This window comes from Rhipicephalus microplus, chromosome X (genome assembly GCF_043290135.1).
Source record: "Rhipicephalus microplus isolate Deutch F79 chromosome X, USDA_Rmic, whole genome shotgun sequence".
NCBI lineage: Eukaryota > Metazoa > Arthropoda > Arachnida > Ixodida > Ixodidae > Rhipicephalus > Rhipicephalus microplus.
In genome coordinates, this window is record NC_134710.1 from 165,688,446 (window position 1) to 165,706,353 (window position 17,908).

Here is a 17,908-nt window from a genome sequence, read left to right on the forward strand (position 1 = left end):
TGCGATTTATTCTGTCGTTGTGTAACCTTCGTGATCAGCATCAGGAAGACTTCTGATGCTAAGGTTGTTCCTCCTAACTTTATTTATATCGTTAACCACCTCCGCTAGTTGTCCACTTGTCTTGCTTGTGTATTCGACTTCATATACAGATATGGTGACCACGTCCAACTGGTCTTTGAACTTCGCCACGCAGTTCAAAGTTTTTGCAATAGCCGTGACACGAGTCTTCAAAGCAATCAAGTGCTGTTTGATATCGTTCAAGCTTTTTGTTGTCCCGTCGTGACATTCCTTCTTGAGGGTGACCACATCCTCATTACTGGGGTCTGTAATCAGCTATGTCTCCAGCGCAAAGTAAAAGCAACGCAAGACACTTTAACAGCAGAAGAGATAGTCTAGGGCCTAGTGTGTTGATCGGGGTTAGTTACACGTGAGACTGATGGAAGAATTAAGGCGTGGAACAGGGGGGAAGATTTTAGGTGTGGTACAAGCAGAAAACGTGCCGAATTGAGCATGATAACTATACATAGGCCAACACGCATTGTTATACAAAATGCGGGAATTCACAGCCACAGAAGTTATTAGCAAAAAGGCTACCCAGATAAACAGCCCACCTAACATAGAAGAAGGGCAAGTCAAGCATATGGTCGCGCAGCCTCGATGGAACCCGTCTATTCGGCTTCAATAAGGCTTGTGGTGGCTCTGTAGCCTCCTGACGTCGCGGGACGACTCATAGTCCTTTCCGGTGCTCAGAACGGGCTCAATGAGGTGGCGGTTGCACGTAGCTTTCGTTGATCGGCTGATTCCTGGTTGGAACGAGTAGCCTGTAATGGGCAGGATCCGATCTCCCAATACAAACAGCGGAGCATTGGCTTACCTTTACTGCTCGATCTCTATGAAGGTATGAGGTACATTCCAAGTTTCTGCATCAAGTCTAAACCAGCAAAATATAAAAACACGTTGTAGGCATCAAATACAGCGAAGTAGTCGCACTAGATATTATGTATATAATCGAATTATTGTGTTTAAATTGCAAAACTGCTGGTTGTCAGGAACGCCGTAGGGTAGAACATCACTTCAACTTTTACCAGGATTTCTAAACATTGACCGAAAAAACGTCAAGTGTCCCCCCCCCCCCCCCTCTTTTTTTTGCATTCATCTCCGACCAGATTTTTGCGCCATTAGTGAGAATCTAACTTGTGAGCTTACGCACATCAGCTCAAAGCCACGTTGCCGCTAATGCTGTATCCCGTTTAAAACTGCAGTGAAGATGTCACGACGAATATTGAGTACTTTCACATCAATCCAAATATTTCTTCAAGCACCAGTCATCGTGAAAATGTAAATGTTCGCATTCGAAGAGTATAGAAGTTGTTTATGGCAGTCGTCTTTGACCAGAAAATCACCATATTTTCACCTAACATAATCGTGCACTGCAGGTATCGTCTCCTTTAAAAGCTGTGAGTTCAGAAAATTGCAATTTGCGGAAATTTCTTTCCAGTGAATGAAAACAGACGCAGTGCGGCCATACAGACACATTTCTGTAGCGGAACTTTTTTTGCAAACAACCAGCGCCTGCTCCGATGGCGGGACTTGTGGGCGGGGCCCTCTTGATGACGTCTCATTGTTTGCATACAGGGAGAGGTCTCTTCTGCTCATGAGGAGCGCTTGCGAGAGCATCACCATCTCAGAGGTCTGCGGAGGAGCACAAGGCAGAAAAATCGCACTTTTCTCCGAGAGCAACAAGCTGTGGGCATGACGTTGTATCCCCTGTAATGGGGCGTGTAGCCTCGGATAAGCGTTGCCAGAAGCTGGACCGCAAAACGAAACAACGCGGGATATCTCTCGCTGAACAGGTGATTTTATTTCTTTTCCTTTCTATATTCTTAAACAATTTGTTCTTCTGACCGAGCTTCCAGTATCATTATTTTGATGGCCAGCAGCAGTCGGCACTTTCACGAGACGGCGCTAGAGAGATATGACATAAAAGAAAAAAAACAAAAAAGGAGAAAAAGAAACGCATACAAAAATGCAAACAATGTGGGAACATGCAATAAGTTTGTACTATATACCAGCGCAAAATGAGAGCGTGTAGCGTTGCAGAAGCTATGATATGTACGAATGAAAGCATAGAGGGAATGTGATAGAACATACTGAGCCTGTGCTGTTAACTATATTCGAGAATATAGGTAATCCTCAAGGCAGTAGCATCTGTGTGGAGTAGGACTAGGCTGTCTATGAATTGAAGCCATGTTTGGCTGGTAACTGTTGCCACGTACCTGCATTGTTCATAGTTGAGCCCTTATGCAACAGCATGTCTTTCAATAAGCACCACCAAGCCACAGCAACACACCCTTCCAAACTGAATGTCGTTGGAGTGATTCAGGTATGGACTTACTAAGCGACATGTGGTCTTCGTTATTCCATCATTCGTACATTCTCAGCAAAATGTTAATATATATCGGATGAGCGTTTGCCAGTGTGACTGACTTGAGACATAGTTGATTGGCGCATAAAAAAAACTAAGGACAAGGTGAAGGATAAGGTGAGGACGCAGTGCCTAAGTATTTATGTCCAAATTCAGTAACGCACACAAACTAGCCCAACTTTCATCTTTAATAGTGTTAGTGTTGTCTGTTTACGCTGCTCTCAGTAGCGAACACAGTACAGGTCGCTTCATACATGCTCATCAGAATACAGTTCAGTGTCGTGGCCACTTCTGTCGTTAGTTGATGTCATATCTAGCTTAGCGCTGGGGTGCACCGATTTAGCCTGGCAGAAAATGCGCTTGCGCAAGAAGCATGGCCCGACACCGTCGATGCAACCCGAGCAGTTTAAATAACAAAGGTGTAAAAGAGAAATAAACTACTGTTCGCCTTAAAAAGGGCACGTCCATGCAGGAACCAGAAGGGACACTCATGAAAAAAGCAATAAAAAACAAGAACAACTTGACAATGACAGAACGGTGAGAACTTGCCTTGGGGTATTGCACAGGCTTTGCGGCAGGGGCCCGCTGCCCGGCTCCCGACACAAGGTGAATGAAATTGACCAAACAAACAAATAAGACTTCGTTTTCTGGAAGTCCGCGCACGCATACGTTTAGGGCTTCAGTTTTCAGCGACGAATGAAAATTCAAGGATGCTCAATACTCTACCTTGACTTGTTTGGCAGAGGAGACTTAAGAGAAAAACAAAAGTACGAAAAGCATAAAGAGGAGCCACAAATGAGGGCGCCCATGCAGGTACACTGAACATTGTTGTGAGAACGGCAGTAATACATGAGACAAGAGGGTAAAGAAGGCAAAGTACCAGGAGGGTCTATAGGTTCAGCAAGTACTAGGTCTGAATAGAGAGTTCATTGCGTTACTCATCAGACACGTGGGACAGGATGAAACAGCTATCGTTGTAGTTAGCAGCTGCACTGTATTTGCATCTGGAAGGGTATAAGATCGGCGAAGACCTTATATTCAACAGGAGCCGATTTTCTTGGAGGCCAAAACACGCATGAACGAAGATCTATCTAGTCTATTACGGTTGAAAACAAAACACAGAAAAACAATTAAAATGACTATCAACGGGTGCGTATTGCCGTACAATTCAAAAGGCGTAGTGGTTCGCTAAGGCATGTGCTTGAACCATGTTTGAAACGGGGAATTGTTCTTACGATAAGCAAATCGTGTAGGCTTATCGCGTAGGCTGTAAAAAGCAACAGAAGCCTAAATTCTGCGATCGCCAACTTGTGCATAGGCAAAAATTGTATGTTTAATTAAGGGACAATGAAGGCAATGTCATAACAAATGTAAATAGGATAGTTGAGGTGGCTGAGGAGTTCTACAGAGAGCTGTACAGAAGCCGAAACAACCAGGATGACGTCGGAAGAAGCCATAATAGTCCAGAGGAATTAGGCATCTGACGAGTAACGACAGGGAAAGCAAGGAAAGCCCTAGAAGAAATGTAAAGAGGCGATTCCGCTGGTGAGGATAAGGTAACAATGGGCCTGCTGAAGGGTGGCGGATAAACTTTGTTGAATAAACCAACTGGAAGGTCAAGCGCAAAATGGCAAGCAGATCGAAACGTGCCCCGTGTTTCTTACGCACAAACAACGCACGAAACGTGCTCACAGGTACAGATCAACGCAAATAAGTGTCTCAGTTGTTACTTCGCTCTGTCTGAAACGCGTGCTCTTTTCGCAAACGGCGACTATGTAACAATTGCAGTGACCTTTGAGTGCCCATTAATTACAACAGAATTGTTACAGCGAATGCCAAAAGCCAGCCAAGACGTACGATCCTCGCCACCGAAGGTGCGCAATCAACCGTCCACACCCTCCTCTCCACCGGGCAAAGTACGCGTGAGAGATGAGAGTGCGCGCTGCCACGTCGTGACGATGTGGTGACGCGCGCTCATTGCATTATCTTCTTGGTAATGCTGAAAACGCAATATTCCCCCGCCTTCCCGAGATGCCCGTCACCATAGGTATGTGCTAGATATAAATAGCTTGCCGTTTCCACGATGAGGGACGTGCTTTTCGTAGCTCAGTGGTTTACGCCTCGCACTCAGGTCTCGGACGTCCCAAGTTCGTTCGATTCCTCGTGCTGGAGGCTTCATATAATTGCTATCGCAATAAAACTAGCCACTTGATATACGAAGTGTATCTTGACGGAAAGGCTCCCAGAATCTTGGAAGAACGCCAATAATATCATCTTAATCTATAAGAAAGGAGACGTGAAGGACTTGAAAAATTACAGGTCGATCTGCTTGATGTCCGTTCTCTACAAACTATTTAAAAAATTATACCTAATAGAATTAAGGCAATGAACCAAAGAATGAAGCAGGATTTTGTACAGGCTACTCCACAATAGACCATATTCATACTATACATCAGGTAATAGAGAAATGCGTGAAATATAACGAACTCCTATAAATAGCTTTTATAGATTACGAGAAGGTGTTTCACTAAGTCGAGACATCAGTAATAATGCAGGCACTACTGAATCAGGGCATCAAGAACCCTACATAAACATACTGAAAGAAGTCTACAGTGGATCCACAACCACCATAGATAATTCTCTATAATGAATGTGACAAAATCCCAATAAAGAAGGGTCTCCAATGCTATTCACCGTGTGTTTACAGGAGCGTTTCGGGGCTCTAGATTCGAAAGAGTTTGGGATAAAAGTTGACGGAGAGTATCGTAGTAACCTGCCACTGGCTGGTGACATTGCCTTGATTAGTAACTCAGGGGACGAATTACAGCTCATGATTATTGAACAAGACACGAAAAGCAGAACAGTAGGTCTGCAAATTATTATGTACAAAACTAAAGTAATGTGCAACAGTCTCGGCAGAAAACAGCAGTTTGCCATTGGCGGAGAGATGCTGGAAGTTGTAAAAGAATATGTGTACTTAGTACAGGTAGTAACCGTGCCGCCAAACCATGAGAGTGAAATAACTAGAAGAATAAGGGTGGGGTAGATCACATTCGGCAAGCATTCTGAAATGATGAATTGTAATCTACCAATAACCCTCAAGACTAAGGTATATGACAGCTGCACCTTGCTGGTACTTACCTATATGGAGCAGAAATTTGGAGGCTTACAAAGAGGGTTCAGCTTAAATTGAGGATGGCTCAACGAGCGATGGAAAGGCAAATGATAGGTGTAACTTTAAGAGACAAGAAGAGAACATAAGGGGTTAGGGAACAAACCGGGGTTAAGGATACCATATATAGTTGAAATCAAGAAGAAAAAATGGACATGGCCCGGGCACGCAGCACGTAGGCAGGATAACCGCTGGTATATAAGAGTAACTGACTGGATTCCCAGAGAAGTTAAGAGCACGAAGTGGATACAGAAAGTTAGGTGGGCCGATGAGATCACGATGCAGCAGAAAGCACAAGACCGGGTTGATTGGCGAATTATGGGAGAGGCCTTTGACCTGCAGTGAGCGCAGTCAGACTGATGATCATGATGATCAAATAAAATCTACATATGTACTGAACGCACGGCCTCCTTTCGAAATGGGACAAGAAGAAATTTTTATTCTCCATTGATGGCATTTCTGTAGGTCTTTATTTCTGAATCTAACCCAAGTAGGTGAGATCACGTTATGTTTTTTTTTCTTTTTTCAGGAGTAAATATAGCTGGCGATGTAAATACTTTCAGCCCCCTGAAAAAAAGTACTGGTAGTAGGCCTACAGCTATACATATACATGCCTATAATTTCTGACAGCGCAAGATGGGTGTACCGCGTTACAATATTCATCATCGCATTACTACAGGTGCGTTACTATCGTGCTCGTGAGCTCCGACGGCGCGTCGCCAGTGTCAATATTCTTGTAGCCGTATGCACTCTCTTCTGCAAAAAAGTGCTCATCGGCGTCCAGTTGCAACCAAAACTTCTGGAACACTGTGTCAGACACCAGGCCGCCGTAAGCTTCTGGTAATATGGTTGCTGGAACGTGTTCGTAGAGTCCTTCAATCTTGTACCCGTGGAAGTGTATCTATAAAATCGTATAAACGAAAAATTACACTAATATGAGCTGCGTTTTTATTACTGTAAGTTATAAGCGAACGCTACCTTCCGAACCCCTCCAAAGAAACGACAAAAACAAAACAAATTTACTGTTTCAAAGAACGCTCCTGTCGCATATTGCATTCCGAATCATGCACTTGCAAACATGGCACCCGGTTCCATGGCACAACATATACCGCGTATGAATAACATCTGGTGTGAAATAAGAATAAAAGAGCGCGCGTCGCATTCGTGAAAATTGCAGAGGTAAGTGCAACCGTATGGGTTTCCGCTCTTCGACGTATGAACCTCAAAACGCAAGCAGTATTTTCCTTTACGATCTCGGTAATCTATATCGCGATGACCCTGCGCCACAGCGGCGGTGGATGCGTTATTTCTGTTGCTGTTGATGTTGTTTTGTTTTTCAACCTTAGCGCCGTTTGACTGAAATCATATTAACAAGTTACAATAATTTAACATGTGCTGAACCTCCTATACACACAGCATGGGACTTCTACCTGACTCCCGTTGTAGAACAGCCGAGAACGTCGTCGACTATTATCGTCACGGAGCTATACCATCGCCGCGACAGCACGTTTTGCGACAACCCCACCTGAAGCATACGCTGCCACAACTGGCGCAGTACAGCAAGTGCTGAATAAACTCATGCAAGTTGAACTAACAGTCGTGAAAAATCTGCTATGTTTAACAGGACCGAAATTCATTAAGATGCACCACTAATAATAAAGTCGGCGTGAACATCGGCAATCCCCAGGTGGTCGAAATTTCCGGAGCTCTCCACTACGGCGTCTCTCATATTCATATGGTGGTTTTGTATACGTTAAACCCTACATATCACTCAATAGCATCAGCGACAACAGAGTTCAACGTAGCTTTCAGCGTAAGACTTTAATAATGAAAAAAAAAAGCAGTCTTGATAAAGCGCCCGACATGCTCAATAGATATCGAGCGAATGAAAATAGTAAGGCGCTCTGTGGTATCATGACTGATGTTTCTTCGAGAGAAAAAACATCACTCAACTGGGCGTCATTGATGCATAACCTCTTAAACATGTTATACAACAAAGCGTGCATCTACTATCTGGACGACTGTCAATAGCAGGTCACCCTCTTTCTCTATCGCAATGCAACCGACGACCTGTCATATCATCTGAGGCCAAATTCACAGAGCTTTTCAGCTTTATTCTCCAATACTGTTCAGCAACGCTACTGTTTTAGGGCTAGCTAAAGATTTCCCTTACGACCATTTCTACGTAATGCGTATCTCAGAGTACACACATAGGCTCTTAAGCCGAAGAAACATACTGCACTTCCACAAGCAAGACGCACGAGGTCAAAAGCTTCGAACAAGCATTGCTGCATATGTTTCGTGCCATTCGGAGCTCCCTCCCTCACTAACAATGATGACGGGTCACGCACATGACTGCCAATTATAGAAGCTTCATGACACAATAAACGTCGCTGAAACAGAAGCCATCTGTCGTTCTCACATATGACTTGACTATTAACCCTTTCTGAGTCGGCCATCTCTCACGAGAATAACTTACCATCATTGTAACTTACCATCATTGGTGTGCATGTTTTATTTTAAACAGTATAAGAATATTCATTCATTCATTCATGCTTGTACAAATCACAAAGTACGCGTTAGTCCAAAAAAGTGAGAATATATATGTATATATATATATATATATATATATATATATTAACGAGATCTAACAGACAGTAATGCCAAGGAATGTACAGGGGAAGTTATTAGAACCAATGGGAAAAAAATAACCTGCTCACGGCTGGTTATTTTTTCATCCACTTTTCTTTCTTCTTATTTACATTTCATTGGTTCTAATAACTTCCCCTGTACATTCTTTGGCATTACTGTCTGTTAGATCTCATTAATATTGTGTTAAAACACGGAAAAACGAGCCCTTAGGTATTCACTTCTTATATATATATATATATATATATATATATATATATATATATATATATATATATATATATATATATATATATATATATATATATATAAGCTTGAATGTCCTAAATACGTATCCTTGATTCCAACAATGCGCGTTGATCAAAAGCGATATGATTGCAATGTATACTCGCACCCCAAAACCAGAGGTTCACGTTTTATTTAAAAAGATGAAACTTGGCCTTATTTCAACTTCAGTTTTGTTGCCGTTTGCATTGAACGCGAAGTGCGAATATTCTGAGTATGACACCGGCTTAGAGAGATGCGCCCCTAAAGTTTCCACATAAACGCATGGTTGCTCCTATTACTTTTCTTTGAAACAAAACAGCATCCTATGAGCATCGAAGTGCGAAAATAACTGGAACACCTGTCGTGAATCTCGACGGGAATCTTGAGAATTAATAGTTCGAGGATGGTCTGATCCGAATGGGTGCGCCTTAGCACACCGGCGACAACTCACTCATTCAAATATGTATATTAAAGTAATAGGTCAAGGCCGGAATTCTGAACTTAGGTTAAATATAGTTGATTCTTTAGCCACCTATTTGTTTGCTGCAGCTGAAATATTCTAACTACCCTAACTGTTTGCTGTCGGTGGTTGTTTTATTTTAAACAGTAAAATAACAATCATTCATTCATTCATTCATTCATTTATTCATTCATTCATTCATTCATTCATCCATACTTGTACAAATCACAAAGTACGCGGTATTACGACAAAATAAGAACCGAATCGGCGTTCCTAGTTTTGCCTATGCCTTTGGCATTAACGCTTTCTCGCCGCCGCACTCACTTGGCACACACTCACCCTCTGGATAATTTTGCTCTTCAAGAACGGACGCACAAGAGCGAAGCAAAAGTCGAAGCCTCTCGACTCTCGTATGACGTGCACAGCCCGCAGACGCAGTGGCATGCTTTCCTAGAACAAAAATTTAAGGCATATGGTGAACTCTGTTAGATTAGCGATTTAGATTTTAAGCAGCATTTACTCCTTCAATTTATTAATCGTAGTCGCAGGCATACAATAACATCACTTTAAATCTAAATATCAACAGCGAAACCCAGTACTTTTACATATGTTAGTACATATCCTATGCATTACCATCATTGCCATCGTCATCTTCGTCGTCCCTTTCTGTGTACACTGCAGGACCCAAGCGTGTTGAATTTACCGGCGTGTGCAAGCTGCTTCCATTTTGTGCCTTCGCGTTTTCTCATTTCATCACTCCATCTCACTTTTTGCCGTCTTCAGTGCCACCTAACTTTCTACGATACCGATTACGTCATTATAACTGGCCACTGGTTACCTGTGCCACGCAATGCCAGCCGGCCCGGCTTTGTTTTTTTTTTTTTTAATGTCCACTAGGACATGAGCTAACCCATCTCTTGAGGTTCCGCCTATCATTTCGCATTCTATTAACTTCTTTTAAAGTTTCTACCTGTCTCATAAAGCATCATCTACGCTAGTACAAATATTCACCTCTTTGCAAGCTGTTACATTTCATAGCTGAAAGTATCCACACTCAAAAATATATATTCTACTCTTATTACAAAGCAGATCTGCATAGACACTGTACATCGTAAAGACATTTTGGACTGGCGATTCCTCGCTTCGCCATGAAATTAAGAAAGTATTGACCCTTGCTTCGTATTCCGGTCACCTTACCTCTTAGCAATGAATTCCAAGCAGTATTGAAGTAATGGGAAATTAATTAAAGGACAGAATAACTGTAGCGAAACACATCATGAATGAATTCACAAAAACATTTTTTTTTGTATTCGACGTCAAAACAGCACTTTAAAGACTGAGACACAAGTTGGCAAAGACTATGTGAACGAGAACGTTAGAACATAACATTTCGCTTGCGCGTGCCTTCAACATGGCAGTGATCGCTGTGATGAATCGTTCTTTGAAATGCTAGTTACTCATTTTTTCAACATTTCGCTTGTTATGCCTCTCGGCAAACCAAAAGGTATAGCGGGCTTTAGACACACTCTTACATTGAGTATATCAGGAAGTGGAATAAAAGAGCCTGGTTGCTACGTGGTACACGCAAAATATATCCTCTCCAGACTGCGTACGTTGCGACACAATAAAATCTTCTGATTAAGCCTCAATTTCTATCAACATTGAAAGACACTTAACGATTGCCTTGACGCCTTAAATATTCAGTCCTTATCTCTAAACACAAAAAAAAAAAGGTTATGGAGAGCGGGGAGGCTATGGGAAGACTTCACTCCATCTTCCCATACACACCCTTGGGCCGCATACCGTAGCAGCCTTCAACGCTGGCGCTTGGCGTAATAAAGGTATCTTCAATTTAATTCAGTACAGCCTGTCAATAAAGAAAAGTTGTAAAAGCAGTGCATGATGGTCTTGGGGACACTGGCCTCTTTAATAAATAAATATTTCACATAACTTGGGAATTGATGTTATGAGAAGCATGCGGATGGAAGGTGACTGTTGTATTTTTTATTGAGCGAAAAGTTGTGATGTAGCGCCAAAGAAGTGTAGAAATACATGCACACACATACGTTAAACAGCCGCACATGTTTTATATAAGCAGTTGTTTGCAGTGCACAACGACGCCAACAGCAACATGGATATTATAGCAACACCAGATGCAGTAAGCTGCTATGAAGCACTTCTGCTCGCGAGGATCATAGAGCTGGACACTGCTCCATAAACCAACCTCAGAGTATGGTACCTAACTACAATTTACGTTAACCTGACGTGCCGGCTGCATCATAAGAGTACATGTGTAGTGTTTATAAAATTAGATATACAGCACTGCAACCACACGTGACGCTTCACTTGAAAAGTACGTCCGAGACCTGGCGTGGCTCTGGGGTAGATCCTTGCTTCACATTTAATGATGTTATTTTTAGCGGCGTATCTCCATCCTCACGACAATGCCATGGTGACATTTTGGTATTGTCAAAATTTGGTGTGCTTGGGTATGTTGTTACATTTAGACTCAGTTGATAACCCATACAACTGTTTTGCGGTAATAAATTTTTTCGCGTTCTACTTTCTTCTATACCAACAAAAACAGAAACCACTCTTGCTTGTATAGGTCGTATTAACCCTCAGTGTGCTTTACGCATGACTTTAAAAAAAAAAAAACTACGCCGTGTGTCAAGATTGTTGCGTATAAATTCTTACATAAAATGTAGGAAGAATTTTTTTTTGGTTTAGATGATTGTGAAAACTGTTCAATATATCCTGTTTTTAATTTGTACTGACCTCTCATTTATTTTTTCATTGCGTGTAGGCTTAATATTTGCATAGTGGGCTATTCAGTAGCCAAGCATCACTTACTGTCACAGTTATAAAAAAACATCGCAGGGATATGAAACGGCTCTCTCTAAAACCTCACAGTACGGCGAGGTTTTTGAGAGAACCAGACGACCTAATCTCACAGTCAGACAGCAAGTTTTTAAACGAAAGTCTGGCATACGTGTGTCTGGCACGTATGGGATATTTGGAAGTGTGGTTTGTTCTACACATTGACAGATACCGATGGGCAGTGGCATGGTCAGTGAGGGGGTCCAGCTACTCCACTCGAAGTTTTCTAATTCTGCATATGCATATATACATGCTCGCATACAACGTATACATGAACATACATAAAGTATGGTACCCCCGCTCCTCCTCCAAAATATTTCTGGCTGCGCTGCTGCCGAATGACCTCACCACTCTGAAGCTACATAACCCAGCATGACATAGGATACTGCAGACACACATAAATGAACAAAAAAGGAGAAAATATCAGTGCATAGACGAGTGCATTGCCTGTCGTCGCTTTTCCTATCTTCCCGGTCCTGTGCTGCGATTTACCCCCATAGAGTCAAATTTGTTCGGTTATGTTCTGTTATACATGTTGTGCTGTGGAGAGATTGAGGTTCATATTACTATGGCTACTCCATATCAGTAAATTCTGGAGCGAAAAAAGATAATGAATGGCCCCAAAATTAACAATCAGCAAAAAAATAGCACACTGAGACCAGTTGATATAACATGTCAATGTACAGTTTGCTTGCAGCAGTTCACGCTGTCATGAGACGTTCACACGCACACCTCTAAATTTCTACTCACAGTATAGGTACTACCATATCATTCTATATATCAACCAGCCCAAACACTCACCATGTTTTCCAATTAACCTTTTAGGCGCTGTTCCTTTTGGGGACCATTCATTGTTTTTTCGCTCCAGAACTTATTGATATGGAGTAGCCGTGGTAATATGAACTATTCTTTTTTATGTGTGGAGCGATTTACACTGTGAATAATTTATGTTCTGAAGAATGAACAAGGGCCAACCTGTGCGAAGTCCGTGAGTTCTTTCATCAGACTCAATTTGCAGTTGATAGCATGTTCGATGCCGAACCCTTCGTAGTCAATGATAATAACGATTCCGGCCGTCTGACCTGATGGGCTACGCTCGAGGTGCTTTAGACACAGCAGGAAGGCCCGATGCACGTCAATCTGAGGCACCACAGCGGGGTTCCAGACGCCTGAAATGAGCGCCATAGAAAAGGTGATAAATGCTAGGCCTGAGGGTGGGAGTATATACCTGTACACACAGTTCTACGTCATGGAACTGAACAAGGTATCAACACAAACAGATCCGAACTAGATAAAAGGTTCGGAGAAAGCGCACTACTCCCTTAAATCGATTTGCATACATATATGAAATGATTACTCCATTGATTGCCAGCGTTTAGCTTGCTATGTGTATGCATTTTATAAAAAGTACTTGCTGGCTAGGCCGCCTACAAGTAACAAATAACCAAGGTGGCATGGCCTGCATTCAAAAGAAGGTTCATACGTGAGAACAGTTAGCAAGAAACAATTCCACTAAGTTTTGATACCAGGAGCATTAGCGAAAGTGGGCTGGCCAGTATTAAAGCACCCTTACGCTTTGTGTATTCGACCCCGGGAAATGTGGGCACTTGGTAGTTTCCATAAACACGCAATTTCCGTCCGAACGGCCTGAGCGTTCGTCTGTGACTCCTTATTGAGTGTGAAAAGTTGTAATCTGTTGTGCCCTTCTACACACAAGCGCTAAGACTCTAGTACTTTGCAAATTTCTAACCACATTCAGAACAAGTTGCGTTTAGGCGAGCAAGAAGGAGCCAAACTCGCGAATCTTTTTGTTAGTATAAGTGATCTTTTCGCTACCTTACCTTTATAATGAAAGGTTGGTTGATTTATTGTGTTTAACATCCCAACGCGACTCGGGCCATGAGAAACGCTGTAGTGGAGGGCTCTAACAATTACGACCATATGGTGTTCTTAAACGTGCTCTGATATCGTACAGTTCAAGGGCCACTAGCATTTCTTCTCCATTGGAAAAGGAAAAAAAAGTATTTTCGAAGTTTTGTTTCACGTGGCTGGAGATATTCACATGTTCCGTTGATTCGGATTTCATTCATCACACTTTTTCAAAGTGTCAGATCGAAGCTTTCAAGAATATATGTTTAGGGGTGTCGGGTTGCATAAACGTTCGTCTAGTCAAGTTCGCAGAGAAATCGAAGAAACTCCGATGGCCAACACTATTCGGTACGCTGCTGGCCATGCTTCTCCAATCGTTTGGGCGTAAAACGTTATGATGACCTTGAAAACTATAAAAACGACAAACGTTTTGTAAACATAAGTAGTGGTCGACTTAAATTTTGACTATACTTCAAAAGAATAGTTGCTCTTTCTGTTACGGCGTTGACATGCCCTCTTTTGCCTCATGGATTTACTGGTTGGCTACGTATATACATCATCGTTACAATCTAATGATAAATATTGGGCTAAAGTATAGAAGGAAAGGCTCTTCTGCGTCGTTATAGGGGTCAAAAGTAGATAACACCCTGGAACACCAACGTTTGCACTGTATATGCATGTAATGATAATTATCCTTGAAGTTTTAAGTACCGAAACCACTATACAATTAAGAGGGACGACGTAGTAAGGTGCTTCAGAAAATTTTTACCATCTGGTGTTGTTTAAATTAAACCTGAATCTAAATACACAGACCCCTAGCATTTCCGTCTCCATCGAATTGCGGCCACCGCGGCCCGGAATTCAATCCCCCGACCTTCAGATCAGGATTCCAGCGCCATAACAGACCACCGTGGCGGGAATGCATACTTGGTATATCAGGCTAGTATAACATAAAAAAAAAAAACATGGTTGATTCCTCCATGATAGGAATCGGCATAACACGAAAGTAAAAAGTCTCCTTACAGAAGTAGTTGTCAGCAGCTATTGTCGCCGACCTAGAGGTCGTGGGTTCGACTCCCATTGGCGAAGCTTTTTTTCTTTGTCTTCTGGTAGTGTGTATTTTTTCGACGTCATTTAAGCATGTCACTAAAGTCTTGGTGAATCCCGACATGAAACACTTTCGTGTTAAAAGGATGCATTATCTCTTCTTGGTGTAGTAAAATTGCATCTGTTAGAAGTATGAGAATTTCTATGGCAACCAAAGTCTATCCAGTGCACAGATGTGTGTCAAACAAGCTTCAAAAACCATGATCTGCGCTACGTGATATTTTGAAAATGGTGTTATAAACGCCCACTAATCTGTGAGGGATTGATCTTGGCGGTTAGGGGGGGAAAAGCGAGTGAACATCTCACCACTTCTGATTAGCAAAATCTGCCGGCCTTGAGCATCCCTGTGAGGTAGAACAGCTGTTATTTCTCTACAGTCTGGAACTACAGTGGAAGGTCTGAGGTCTAAATTATTTTTCCCCCAGCTGCTCCCGGTGCGATAGTACTTTTTGATGCTCTTCAACGCCGCCTCAACGTTGTACTTCCGTACCCGCAGAAACCGTAGAAGAAAGGCAGACTGGTTGTTCCATTTGAGTCCGGGTTCATCTACATGAAAAAAAAATGGAGGATTAGACACGTCGTGTCTTTTAATAAAACACGACATTGACGTTCTCGAGTTCAGACATAGTTACATTTGAAACTTGCTATATTTAAAAAAATTCTACCTGTTTTTAGTGGCCGGCTGTTGAAACATAATCCGCTTCAGCTAACAGAACAAAGTGAAAAAAATTACAAGGAAGCAACATATCTTCCTCGTAAAGTACAGCCCTATATGCTATGTCTTCACCCGCTTAACACAGGTTTGTTTCTCTCCTGCTTCATAATCGCACTTGACTCGATAAAAAAAACACTTTCTTAATAAACAGTGATTTCGTGTACCTTTTTATATTTTAGGTATTTATATCCCATTTGTCCAAGTTACGTATGAAAGCGATCCCCTTTGCAAAACGCCGGTCAATCGCGCGTGCTTGTTATACGAATAAAGCTGCTAGCATACAAGAATGGTCGATCAGTGTCATAGAATATTTGTGAATCAGACCCCAGGTTTGCTAATCAGTTAAGTTGTGCGAGGCCCCTGCCTGTACTGTTTTGTTTTAACTGGATTACTTGGGAATGGTTCAAGTTTACATCATCACGGTTACTCCATGATTTCTTCAAATTCTGCGGCAAAAAGAGAAACAAGTGATTACAAAAAATTTAAAATGAACAAGTAAAGAAAACAAAACGTATGGCAAACTGAAACAACTTCAAAGAAAATAACGTGGTGATGTACTCTCCTTACTTGTTTTATGTGCACACATTTAGGTTATAGTTCCTTGAACAGGACAAAGCGATGAACATTGTGGTGTACAACTCACTACTTCTATAGAGACTGTCGGTGGAGCAATCGTGGCAGTTCAAGTTGAGTTACGAGAGCCTCGTTTGACATGAAGCCGACATGTCAAACGAGGCGACATGTCAAACGAAGCACGTCAAGTAATGTCGTCATAAAGACTTTTTATGTGACACATTTGAACGGTATTGGAGTCTTCTAAGTGGCTGGGCGAAATTTGGCCAGAGTAAAAACAGCAAAACAATCGGCCCCGTATCTGCATGTTAATCTGCAAATGTCGTCGAAAGACAATAGTCTGGCGTGTGGAGAGAGTGAACAAAACATTTATTTGATGTTCTGCGCAAGAAATTGGTGAATGGTATTCTGGAGGCGCTGCGTTAGCGTGCCTCGGCGTGCAGCGGAAGCGAACAAGCGTATCAAGTCACGTCACACGTGAGACATGAGTGCTATCTGGCAGTTTTCTTGGAAAACTAAGCGCGTGGCTCTGAGACACGCGTGCGCGCCCGTCTCAGAGGTGATAAGGTGTAGAACGCAAGGCGACGGGTAGGTGCCACCACCGTGTCGTCTTAGCAAAGCCTTGGAAACACTCGCCTTTTCGTGCAAGCGTTGCATCGTCAGCGCAGCGTGATAAGCGCTACGGTCCTTAGAATTACCTATGTATGCCTTTTCTAGTAAAAGACGCACATACAGAATATATACGTGTAGTTATGGTGCCTCAGAAATGCACAATCATTGCTTTTTAATTGACAATCGCACAAGTATGAACGATAAATCTGCACAACCTTGGTGGGCGCTGCGGATGGGGTCGGCCGTTTGGGGTTTCGGCTGGTACGTTCAGAGTACCCGGTATCGTTAAGCGTGGACAAACAGACAGATAGACCAAAATTTTTACGTCGAAGGTTCCCAAGAAATATTAAAAGAAATCCGTCTCATGTAGAGGTGAGCAAACTAGACAGTAAGACAGGTCATGGCTGCGCTAAACTGCACCTGCTAGAAGCGAGCGCACAGATGCAGCCTAGCCCGGCCGGCCATGGACAGGTATACTTCACTCTCGATTATGGTAACGCACTGCTGCTATGCATACTCGGAGAATATGCAACGTGGAAGCCTGCTCAGTTCAGTAACTTATAAAGTATAGATATCCCTGCAATCTCCAGTGACCGCAATCCGGCTCAAATCTAATCGCGTGCTCGACCTGTCGCGTGAGAGGACCGTTTTACATGCCAGAAAATATAGCCTTCAAAATTCTATGCACAGTGCATCGTAAGCAAGTAGTCGCATCTCATTCTGGGCCTGAGTGTGCCACAAACACAAGCGTGTGAAAGAACGTCAAACAATCCACCTATTGCATCGCACTCATGGAGCAACAAGCATTACGTACTGACCGTGCAGAAGCTTGGTGAGATCATCCAGGGCCCGCTGTCTGAGCTCTTCCGTTTCTCCCAGCTCCTCTTCGGCGATTTTCCACAGTTTTGCGTGTAACGCCGTGCCCGTCATGATCGTGTCGGCACTAGACGCGTAGATGGTACAAGCCCTGTGAGATGAGGACAGGCAGTAGAGGAGTGAAATCCCACGCAACTTCGGAAAATAAATAAAACACCACTCTGTGAAAACATGCAATAACGCGTTCAAAGAATTAGATTTTAACTCTTTGGGTATAAAGACACGTAATGAGGAAATACAGGAATGGTAACCAGGACATGAATACCCAGTTTGCTAACCTGTTCTTGGCAAGGGAGAAGAGGA

The 17,908-nt window shown here is 42.6% G+C and overlaps 1 protein-coding gene across 2 annotated transcripts in view; it reads right to left on the reverse strand.

The window, feature by feature from the left end:
- Positions 1-17,908, reverse strand: part of LOC119177127 (alpha-tocopherol transfer protein) — a 59,526-nt gene that overhangs the window by 24,888 nt on the left and 16,730 nt on the right. The window contains exons 2-5 of one of the 2 annotated variants that reach the window (XM_075878146.1): positions 17,544-17,696; positions 15,136-15,375; positions 12,829-13,022; positions 9,313-9,423 (exon numbers count right to left, since the gene is read on the reverse strand). In XM_075878146.1, the coding sequence (XP_075734261.1) occupies positions 9,313-9,423; positions 12,829-13,022; positions 15,136-15,375; positions 17,544-17,571 (573 nt within the window). In that variant the 5' untranslated portion in view covers positions 17,572-17,696. The remainder of the gene's footprint in view (positions 1-9,312; positions 9,424-12,828; positions 13,023-15,135; positions 15,376-17,543; positions 17,697-17,908) is intronic. The other variant, XM_075878145.1, reaches the window with a different exon arrangement.